The sequence below is a fragment of the Salmo trutta genome, unplaced genomic scaffold, assembly GCF_901001165.1.
Source record: "Salmo trutta unplaced genomic scaffold, fSalTru1.1, whole genome shotgun sequence".
Classification (NCBI taxonomy): Eukaryota; Metazoa; Chordata; class Actinopteri; order Salmoniformes; family Salmonidae; genus Salmo; species Salmo trutta.
In genome coordinates this window covers 38920-50594 of record NW_021823230.1, presented here as the reverse complement: position 1 = coordinate 50594, position 11675 = coordinate 38920, and the positions used below count along the sequence as shown (strand labels likewise).

Genomic DNA, 11675 nt, shown 5'->3' with positions numbered 1-11675 from the left:
CCTTCCAGTTCTCTGCTGCCAATGACTGGAATGAATTGCAAAAATCCCTGAAGCTGGAGACATATCTCCCTTTCTAACTTTAAGCATCAGCTGTCAGAGCAGCTTACCTCCACTGTACCTGTACACAGCCCATCTGTAAATAGCACACCCAACTAGCTCATTCCCATATTATTACTTACCCTCTTGCACCCCATTATCTCTACTTGCACATCATTATCTGCACATCTATCACTCCAGTGTTAATGCTAAATTGTCATTATTTAGCCTCTAGGGCCTATTTATTGCCTTACCTCCCTACATTTGCACACACTGTATATAGATTTTTCTATTGCGTTATTGATTGTACGTTTGTTTATGTGTAACTCTGTGTTGTTGTTTTTGTCGCACTGCTTTGCTTTATCTTGGCCAGGTAGCAGTTGTAAACGAGAACTGGCTAAATAAAGGTGAAATAAAAATAAAGCCTTCTGTTGTTCTCATGTGGCAAACATGACTGTATATGCGGGGACAGTGTAGGGTCACATGACTGTATATGCGGGGACAGTGTAGGGTCACATGACTTTATATGCTGGGACAGTGTAGGGTCACATGACTTTATGCTGGGACAGTGTAGGGTCACATGACTTTATATGCTGGGACAGTGTAGGGTCACATGACTTTATATGCTGGGACAGTGTAGGGTCACATGACTTTATATGCTGGGACAGTGTAGGGTCACATGACTTTATATGCTGGGACAGTGTGGGGTCACATGACTTTATATGCTGGGATAGTGTAGGGTGAAAAGAGTACATGTTGATTCTCACCTGTCCCCCTGCCACGATGGCTCCAAACAGTGTAACAGACAGCATTTCAGACTGTCCTTAAGGTGTTCACTCTCCTGGAAGCACTCTGAAACACAGTCAGTGGACATGGAACACTGTGGGTGTTTTGTTAACTATGCAAATATAACACCCATAACATGAGGTCAGTCTGGTCTGGTGCTGAGAGAACGGCCTCTTGAATGGCTGCCTGTAGCAGTCTGGTCTGGTGCTGAGAGAACGGCCTCTGGAATGGCTGCCTGTAGCAGTCTGGTCTGGTGCTGAGAGAACGGCCTCTTGAATGGCTGCCTGTAGCAGTCTGGTCTGGTGCTGAGAGAACGGCCTCTTGAATGGCTGCCTGTAGCAGTCTGGTCTGGTGCTGAGAGAACGGCCTCTTGAATGGCTGCCTGTAGCAGTCTGGTCTGGTGCTGAGAGAACGGCCTCTTGAATGGCTGCCTGTCTCGCTCATACAAACAGTACATTCATTCACTCACATGCAGTCACACACGCATCACACACACCATGACATGCACACACACGCACACATGCCCACAGACACACAGTCTCTATAATGTTCCCTTGGGGCCAGTCTGTTCAGTCATACATTAACTTATCTGTCAACACATCCCAGTGAGGAGCTACAGCAGCATGGCCTCCCAGGTCAGCACCATTCCCTCTGCAGGCCAACCCCAGACAGAAGCAAATCAATCTCAGAGGGATAAGGCTAGGCCAGAACCAATGATCCCAGACAAGACAGATGGTTCTCCACACACCTCGTCCTCCACACACCTCGTCCCCATTTCTTTCACACACTATTCCTCACTCCCTCTACTGTACCAGTCATATCCTCTCAGAGCCTCCCACACTTGACACACACGGGCATGCGCTAACACACACGCGTGTGCGCACACTGTGGCAGGTTGCTGGAGTGGGCTTGAGGCGACTGGCTGGAGCTGAAGAGTTCTCTCTGTGGTGTTGACAGAACCACAGACACAAAGAGAGGCTGTTTATTCCAAGATGGCCGCTGTCGCCAGAGGCCCAAACAGCCACCGTTCACTATCAGGCTGATCTAGACAGCCTGGCAAACAGACTGAGGAGAGGACACAAAGACTGGATTCATCTGGGATAGAGAGAGAGGACGGAAAGAGTCAGAGGTATGAGGAAGAATAGAGTGAGGAAGGAAAGACAGAGTGGAGCTCTGAGGGGAGGCTGTTCCTAAGCTGGGAGAGGAAAGAGAGTGGAGCGCTGAGGGGAGGCGGTGCCTAAGATGGGAGAGGAAAGACAGAGTGGAGCTCTGAGGGGAGGCTGTTCCTAAGCTGGGAGAGGAAAAGAGTGGAGCTCTGAGGGGAGGCTGTTCCTAAGCTGGGAGAGGAAAGAGAGTGGAGCTCTGAGGGGAGGCTGTTCCTAAGCTGGGAGAGGAAAGAGAGTGGAGCTCTGAGGGGAGGGTGTTCCTAAGCTGGGAGAGGAAAGAGAGTGGAGCTCTGAGGGGAGGCTGTTCCTAAGCTGGGAGAGGAAAGACAGAGTGGAGCTCTGAGGGGAGGCTGTTCCTAAGCTGGGAGAGGAAAGACAGAGTGGAGCTCTGAGGGGAGGCTGTTCCTAAGCTGGGAGAGGAAAGAGAGTGGAGCTCTGAGGGGAGGCTGTTCCTAAGCTGGGAGAGGAAAGACAGAGTGGAGCTCTGAGGGGAGGCTGTTCCTAAGCTGGGAGAAAAGAGAGTGGAGCTCTGAGGGGAGGCTGTTCCTAAGCTGGGAGAGGAAAGAGAGTGGAGCTCTGAGGGGAGGCTGTTCCTAAGCTGGGAGAGGAAAGAGAGTGGAGCTCTGAGGGGAGGCTGTTCCTAAGCTGGGAGAGGAAAGAGAGTGGAGCTCTGAGGGGAGGCTGTTCCTAAACTGGGAGAGGAAAGAGAGTGGAGCTCTGAGGGGAGGCTGTTCCTAAGCTGGGAGAGGAAAGAGAGTGGAGCTCTGAGGGGAGGCTGTTCCTAAACTGGGAGAGGAAAGCAGGGAAGTGTGATCTGTTTTTCTAGAGAGTTGCTGCTTTTCATTGAGTAGAACATGGCTTCCTCATTCACTACTGTCAATGACCACACTGAATTTCCCCCACTGAATGACCCCACTAGAGAGGATAACTGGGTTGTGTTCATTAAGGAGAAAACGTTTTGAAAAAGAAATCAAACTCACGGTAGAAGAAGGGGACAAACTCCACAGTGAGAGGAGCTGCTTTGTATTTCTGTCTGCTCTTCTCCACCGTACTCCGCTGGTCCCTGGAGACAACAGGCAAACGCAAAACACATGGTGTCAGAAAAAGACCCCCTGTCCACACTCTGTAGTGTGTCTGTGAGCAGGAACCCTGCTGGGAGGGTTTAGCACAGGATTAGAACCAACTACTTGGATTGATTTGTGAAATGTTTTGGCACTTTGGAAAGAACACTTTTATAATAATTAGCTAAACCAAGCCGAGCTGTACTGTGAAAAACAACAACATCCAAGCCAGCACATTACGATTGTAGTGTTTTCAAAAGTGTAACAAGAATTGACCATGGTTGAATAAGTACACTCATTTATATATTTTAACATTTATAATGTTTATGTACATATTCGTATTCATTCCTTTACACTTGTGTGTATAAGGTAGTTGTCGCGAAATTGTTAGGCTATATTACTTGTTAGATATTACTGCATGGTCGGAACTAGAAGCACAAGCATTTCGCTACACTTGCATTAACACCTGCTAACCATGTGTATGTGACAAATACATTTGATTTAATGATGATAGATCCTAAGAGCGTTGTATCTAGTGCTTCAGTACCCACTAGAGCCCCGGTGCTGACAGAGCCCCGGTGCTGACAGAGCCCCGGTGCTGACAGAGCCCCGGTGCTTAATGCATGCTTGACCCTGCTCCTCCAGTACCCAGAGCCCTTCCACTTATTGTGTATCAGTGGAGGCCGCTGATGGGAGAAAGGCTCATTAATGTCTGGAATGGAGTTCATGGAATGGTATGAACACGTGTTCCATTCACTCCATTCCAGCCATTATTATGAGCCATTCTCCCATTACTGTGGATCTATTACAGTTCCATCTATTATTAGGTCTAGTCCTGTACTAACACACCTGGCTCAACCAATCACATGATCTATCAACAGTTAACAAGGTCCATCTCACCATCTATGATAAGATCAAGCTCACGATTTAAGATAAGTTAAGAAGGTCAATCACAGGATCTGTGATAAGTTAAAATCACAGGATCTATGATAAGTTAAGGTCAATCAGGTACTGGAAAAGATGAAATAGATGGACTAAGTGGAATGGTTGTGGTCACATCAGGAGATGTTTGGGGAAGGAAACATTGTTCACTATCTGCTCCAGGGCTTTCTTGACAAATAAATGTCACTCATTGTGACTTCCCTGGTTAAATAAAGGATAATAAATAAACTCTGCTAGAGTTAGCAACTTAGTGTACCCGCAGGTGCGATGTCTCCAGTTCCGGTAGGGGTCGTACAGGCTCTCGCAGAAGGCCAGAGAGTGGCGGACAAACTCCTCGGCCTGAGTCTGGTCCACCATCTCCTTCTCCTTGGTCTTACTCTTCAGCTGTAGGGAGAGCATGGTGAGGCTAGAAGACAGACAGGAATGTGTAATCTCACAGGAACGTACCTACTTAATCATTGTGACTTCCTAAAAATAATTTTGTTCAAATCTGTTTTGAAACAGACTAGCACGAATGCACACCATCTCTATAACCAATCATTGCGACAGGGTAAAAATACTTTATTTTTGTGCAGGTCGGTTTTGAAACTTGTTTTCAAAAGGCAACAGAGTCAGGAAGGCGATGATAGGGGGAGAGGAGGGTGGATAAGGGGGGAGAGGAGGGTGGATAAGGGGGGAGAGGGGGATAAGGGGGGAGAGGAGGGTGGATAAGGGGGGAGAGAAATCATACCTGCTGGATGTAGAGCGTTGTCATAGTGATGACATGGTTGATGTAGGAGCAGGTGCCAATCTCCTCCACATTGGACAGGTTCCTGCAGAGAGAAAGTCATAGCCTGTTATAGTAGTGACAGGTTCCAACACACAGACACAGAGAGAGAGACAGTCATGAGAGAGAGAGTCATGTCTGTTATAGTAGGGACAGGTTCCAACAGAGAGAGAGAGAGAGAGAGAGAGAGAGAGAGAGAGAGAGAGAGAGAGAGAGTCATGTCTGTTATAGTAGGGACAGGTTCCTAAGGCTTCCATTGGCTGTCAACAGCCTTTAGAAACTTGTTTCATCCGTCTGTTACTGGGCAGAGAATAGGAGCTCAGTGAATCAGTGGACTGCCTGGGAGCAGTGAGTTGTTTACTGCGCGGGCACGCTTGCGCGCCACTCTTTTTCTTCTGTAATGAATACGCTATATCCGGTTGGAATATTATCGAAGTTTTATGTTAAAAAGACCCTAAGGATTGATTGTAACATCGTTGACATGTTTCTACGAACGGTAATGGAACTATTTGACTTTTGTCTCTGGTTTTACGCTCACGCATTATGCCTTTGCATAGTGATCTGAACGCGCGAACAAAACGGAGGTATTTGGACATAAATATGGAGTATTTCGAACAAAAATAAAATTTATTGTGGAAGTGGAAGTCCTGGGAGTGCATTCCGACCAAGATCAGCAAAGGTAAGGGAAGATTTATAATACTAATTCTGAGTTTAGTTGACTCCAGAACTTGGCGGGTAACTGTATAGCTTGCTTTGATGTCTGAGCTCTGTACTCAGAATATTGAAAAATGTGCTTTCGCCGTAAAGCTATTTTAAAATCTGACACAGCGGTTGCATTAGGAGAAGTGTATCTATATTCTTTCAATAACTGTTGTAAATTTTATCAACGTTTATGAGTATTTTTGTAAATTGATGTGCTCATTCACCGGCGGTTTTGGTGGGAATACATTTTCTGAACATCACGCGCCAATGTAAAATGGGGTTTATGGATATAAATATGAACTTTATCGAACAAACATGTATTTTAACATTGAGTCCTGGGAGTGTCATCTGATGAAGATCATCAAAGGTTAGTGATGAATTCTAGCTATTTCTGGTTTTTGTGACGCCTCTCCTTGCTTGGAAAATGGCTGTGTGGTTTTTCATGTTTAGGTGCTGTCCTAACATAATCTAATGTTTTGCTTTCGCCGTAAAGCCTTTTTGAAATCGGACACTGTGGTTGGATTAAGGAGAATCTTATCTTTAAAATGGTGTATAATACTTGTATGTTTGAGAATTTTTAATTATGAGATTTTTGTTGTTTTGAATTTGCCGCCGTGCACTTTCACTGGCTGTCGTCATATCGATCCCGCTAACGGGATTCAAGCCATAAGAAGTTATAGTAGGGACAGGTTCCAGAGAGAGTCATGCCTGTTGTAGTAGGGACAGGTTCCAACAGAGAGAGTCATGCCTGTTATAGTAGGGACAGGTTCCAACAGAGAGAGTCATGCCTGTTATAGTAGGGACAGGTTCCAACAGAGAGAGAGTCATGTCTGTTATAGTAGGGACAGGTTCCAACAGAGACAGTCATGCCTGTTATAGTAGGGACAGGTTCCAACAGAGCGAGTCATGCCTGTTATAGTAGGGACAGGTTCCAACAGAGAGAGAGTCATGTCTGTTATAGTAGGGACAGGTTCCAACAGAGACAGTCATGCCTGTTATAGTAGGGACAGGTTCCAACAGAGAGAGTCATGCCTGTTATAGTAGGGACAGGTTCCAACAGAGAGAGAGTCATGTCTGTTATAGTAGGGACAGGTTCCAACAGAGAGTCATGCCTGTTGTATATTTTCTTATAGTTACTCATCATCCATCACTACAAAAGCTGGACCAATGAGTAGCCAGCTACATTTGACAATTAGAAATAACTATTGATTTTCTGGTTCATTAAGAAAACTAAACTAAAATGTGTGTTTTTGGTTGTTGAGGCAATTAGACCAAGCCCATTTCAAGGTTCTTTCTAAAAGAAATGACAAGTTATTTCAGAATATGAAGGTAAGATAGCTGGCTAACTCATTGATCCTGCTTTGTTGCATATCCCTCAGGGTCATGTTCATGACGGCACCATATAGAAGACTACAGACTGAAGCAGCCAGGGAGACATTTTCACTTGTTTTCACTTTCCGTTGAAAAAACCTTTGTTGCGTGCCCTACTGAACCGCCTACATACTCCTACTGCTGGAAGACCGTTTAAAACCAGGGGAACTGAGACCTGTCAACCTTGGCTAGAGTGGTTCCTATCAATAGACATTACCTAGAAGAGGTCCAACACACAGAATTAGAAATTATTCAAATTCCATGGTCCAATCCCATACTCAACCTCCATAATATGGACTGACTGGACCCGTACAACCAGGCCTAGGTAGGTGGAGGGGCCAGACTACTGGACCCGTACAACCAGGCCTAGGTAGGTGGAGGGGCCACACTACTGGACCCATACAACCAGGCCTAGGTAGGTGGAGGGGCCAGACTACTGGACCCGTACAACCAGGCCTAGGTAGGTGGAGGGCCACACTACTGGACCCGTACAACCAGGCCTAGGTAGGTGGAGGGGCCACACTACTGGACCCGTACAACCAGGCCTAGGTAGGTGGAGGGGCCAGACTACTGGACCCATACAACCAGGCCTAGGTAGGTGGAGGGGCCAGACTACTGGACCCGTACAACCAGGCCTAGGTAGGTGGAGGGGCCAGACTACTGGACCCATACAACCAGGCCTGGGTAGGTGGAGGGGCCAGACTACTGGACCCATACAACCAGGCCTAGGTAGGTGGAGGGGCCAGACTACTGGCCCCGTACAACCAGGCCTAGGTAGGTGGAGGGGCCACACTACTGGACCCATACAACCAGGCCTAGGTAGGTGGAGGGGCCAGACTACTGGACCCGTACAACCAGGCCTAGGTAGGTGGAGGGGCCACACTACTGGACCCGTACAACCAGGCCTAGGTAGGTGGAGGGGCCAGACTACTGGACCCGTACAACCAGGCCTAGGTAGGTGGAGGGGCCACACTACTGGACCCGTACAACCAGGCCTAGGTAGGTGGAGGGGCCACTACTGGACCCGTACAACCAGGCCTAGGTAGGTGGGGGGGCCACACTACTGGACCCATACAACCAGGCCTAGGTAGGTGGAGGGGCCAGACTACTGGACCAATACAACCAGGCCTAGGTAGGTGGAGGGGCCAGACTACTGGACCCGTACAACCAGGCCTAGGTAGGCGGAGGGGCCAGACTACTGGACCCATACAACCAGGCCTAGGTAGGTGGAGGGGCCACACTACTGGACCCATACAACCAGGCCTAGGTAGGTGGAGGGGCCACACTACTGGACCCATACAACCAGGCCTAGGTAGGTGGAGGGGCCAGACTACTGGACCCATACAACCAGGCCTAGGTAGGTGGAGGGGCCAGACTACTGGACCCGTACAACCAGGCCTAGGTAGGTGGAGGGGCCACACTACTGGACCCGTACAACCAGGCCTAGGTAGGTGGAGGGGCCACACTACTGGACCCATACAACCAGGCCTGGTAGGTGGAGGGGCCAGACTACTGGACCCATACAACCAGGCCTGGTAGGTGGAGGGGCCAGACTACTGGACCCATACAACCAGGCCTGGGTAGGTGGAGGTGCCAGACTACTGGACCCATACAACCAGGCCTGGGTAGGTGGAGGGGCCAGACTACTGGACCCATACAACCAGGCCTGGGTAGGTGGAGGGGCCAGACTACTGCTTCTGGTCCTACAGACACACCACAGACCAACCTGCAGATGACGATGAGGAACTTGACCAGCAGGAGGGCCAGGTTCTGCTGCTCCTGCTCCAGGCCGTCCGAGGCCTTCTGGACACACTGGAGTAGCTGGTGCCGCAACACCTGCAGGATGTTGTCTGGCAGCAGGGTCATCACTGGAGGCACCTCCTCCAACCTGGGGAGGGGGGAGAGAGAGAGAAAGGTGGTGAAATAAGGGAAACACCAAAACATGCTGCGTGCCACACGCATCCGCACAAATAGTATGCAAGCAGGCGCACACACACGCCCTGCCATCCAGGACATTTATACCAGGCGGTGTCAGAGGAAGGCCCTAAAAGTTGTCAAAGACTCCATCCACCCTAGTCATAGACTGTTCTCTCTGCTACCGCACGGCAAGCGGTACCGATGCACTAAGCGCACACACATACACAAATAACCCACCCAAACTTCTAAGGCCTTCAGGTACGTTACACACATTTACACTACATTCACACACATATACCTAAGCAACACACCATGATAACCTTTAGACTAGTATTTGCTGATAGACTAATGTCATGAAACCATCCCTGTACTGCTACCAGTGAACCTAGCTGTCTCTGTCCCCCTCTGCAGACAGAGGTCATCAGAGAGGAATGGGTTCTTCCTCCAACCAGACCAGCAGAGCCCGATGAGCATTCCCAAATCGGGGTAAGAGCGTATCGCTGGGAAAAAGCAGGACAGCTGCGGCAAAGGGGGAGGTGGAGTGGGAAAGGGAGAGGGGAAGTGGAGTGGAGTGGGAAAGGGAGAAGGGGGAGGGAGAGAGAAAGGCACGGCAACGAACCGACAAACGACCGTACTGGCAGATCTAATGGAAAGTAATCTGTTTCCCCTTGCTCCACACTTCACTCTCTCCAGTCCCACACACACAGACCACACAGGCTTACGTAACCATCATCTGACAGGACTGACTGGGCATTTCACTGGTCATGTGACCAGACCACAGCTGGAAGAGCAGAGGAGCACATCACCTCTCACTCGCTCTTTCCCTCTGTCTCTCTCTATACTGCATGTGCTTCTCCCTGAACGCTCTCAAACAATGGATGCGGCCGTGCATACATACATACATACATACACAGAACCCTCACACCAACACAGATTCCAGAGCTGGTTGTGGAACACCAACACAGATTCCAGAGCTGGTTGTGGAACACCAACACAGATTCCAGAGCTGGTTGTGGAACACCAACACAGATTCCAGAGCTGGTTGTGGAACACCAACACAGATTCCAGAGCTGGTTAAGGAACACCAACACAGATTCCAGAGCTGGTTGTGGAACACCAACACAGATTCCAGAGCTGGTTGTGGAACACCAACACAGATTCCAGAGCTGGTTGTGGAACACCAACACAGATTCCAGAGCTGGTTGTGGAACACCAACACAGATTCCAGAGCTGGTTAAGGAACACCAACACAGATTCCAGAGCTGGTTAAGGAACACCAACACAGATTCCAGAGCTGGTTAAGGAACACCAACAGATTCCAGAGCTGGTTAAGGAACACCACACAGATTCCAGAGCTGGTTAAGAACCACCAAACCACAGATTCCAGAGCTGGTTAAGGAACACCAACAGATTCCAGAGCTGGTTAAGGAAACCACCCAGATTCCAGAGCTGGTTAAGGAAAACAACAACAGATTCCAGAGCTGGTTTTGGAACCAACCACAGATTCCAGAGCTGGTTAAGGAACACCACACAGATTCCAGAGCTGGTTAAGGAACACCAACACAGATTCCAGAGCTGGTTTAAGGAACACCAACACAGATTCCAGAGCTGGTTAAGGAAAACCAACACAGATTCCGAGCTGGTTAAGGAACACCAACACAGATTCCAGAGCTGGTTAAGTTTCTGTCATGCTGCTCACTTTGCATCAACCATACTGTACATGTAGCCCAGCTAGATTTGGCTGAGATTGGGGTGTACTATGCCACTTAACGCAGACATATGCAGAGTTGTGGACTCGAGTCACAATTTGATGACTTGAGACTCAACTTGACTGAAAAATCAAATAACTTGAGACTTGACTTGAAGCTTAGACTCGACGACTTGAGACTGATAAACCGGGTTTTGTAACGTTTGTGGCACAGAGTCTCCGTGAATTACTCTCCACGCAGCCCGAGACAGTCTCCCACTTGCAAAAACAACTGCTGCGCCATGCAGGCCGCGTGATCCTGCTGCACCCAGGCAGGCGCGGTGATCCTGCTGCACCCAGGCAGGCCGCGTGATCCTGCTGCACCCAGGCAGGCCGCGTGATCCTGCTGCACACCGGCAGGGCCGCGTGATCCTGCTTGCTCTGGACTCCAGACAAGTGAAATGTGACATGATATCCCTTGTTGAGTATTGACTCCTAACATGAGTGACTTTCAGCTTCAAAATGAAGGTGCAAAACAGTCTATTTCTGTATCTTGTGTTTTGAAAATGCGCCCCCGTTTATGACCCTAATGACAGGCTACATTTGCACAGCGATGGTGCGCTTGGATGTGTGCGCGGAGGCCGCAAGCTACTTTGTAGGGGTCACGGGACAAAAACATTTGAAAACAATGAGCTAGAGAACAGATTGTTGATTTGCTGTACAGCTATAGGATCGGCTGCAGCACAAACATCAAGAATATGAACCGTTTACTTTGCAAGCTCACCAGCAATGGGGCATCAAGCAACAACTACTAGCATAGACCTACTGCTCTTGGTATGTCAAAATCGCTTGGAATTAAACAACCTATGAAGCCTGCATTGGAAATTATTGTTAAAATGTATTATTGCATAATCAAAAATGTGCTATAGATAAAATAATGAAAAGGGCTGTCTGATGGCCTCAATAAATAGATAAGTATTTGTAATTGAACAAGTCATTGCCTGTATAGATGTTTTCTGTTTTTTTACCTTGACATGACATGCTCTTAGAACGCACGACTTGGATTGACTCGATATTCGACCCGTTCTACTTGGGACTTGACTTGAGACTTGGACCTTGTAACTTGCTTGTGACTCTAAATAATAGTGACTTGGTCCCAGCTGTGGGGCTATGCTTACCTGGAGGGTGGCTTCTCAAAGTCCCGTCTAGACATCTCTCATAGGAGCCAATGAAGATCTCCA

The 11675-nt window shown here is 48.4% G+C and overlaps 1 protein-coding gene across 1 annotated transcript; it reads right to left on the bottom strand.

Moving 5' to 3' along the window:
• Positions 1–803: 803 nt before the first annotated feature.
• LOC115189769 (neurobeachin-like protein 1) lies at positions 804–11647 on the bottom strand (the record flags this gene model as incomplete). The annotated part of the gene is made up of 6 exons (XM_029748291.1): positions 11613–11647; positions 8557–8718; positions 4722–4803; positions 4248–4375; positions 2969–3051; positions 804–888 (listed from the first exon to the last, which is right to left on the bottom strand). Coding segments are annotated over exons 1-6 (575 nt in total), but the record flags the coding sequence as incomplete, so codon positions are not given.
• Between the last annotated feature and the right edge of the window lie 28 nt (positions 11648–11675).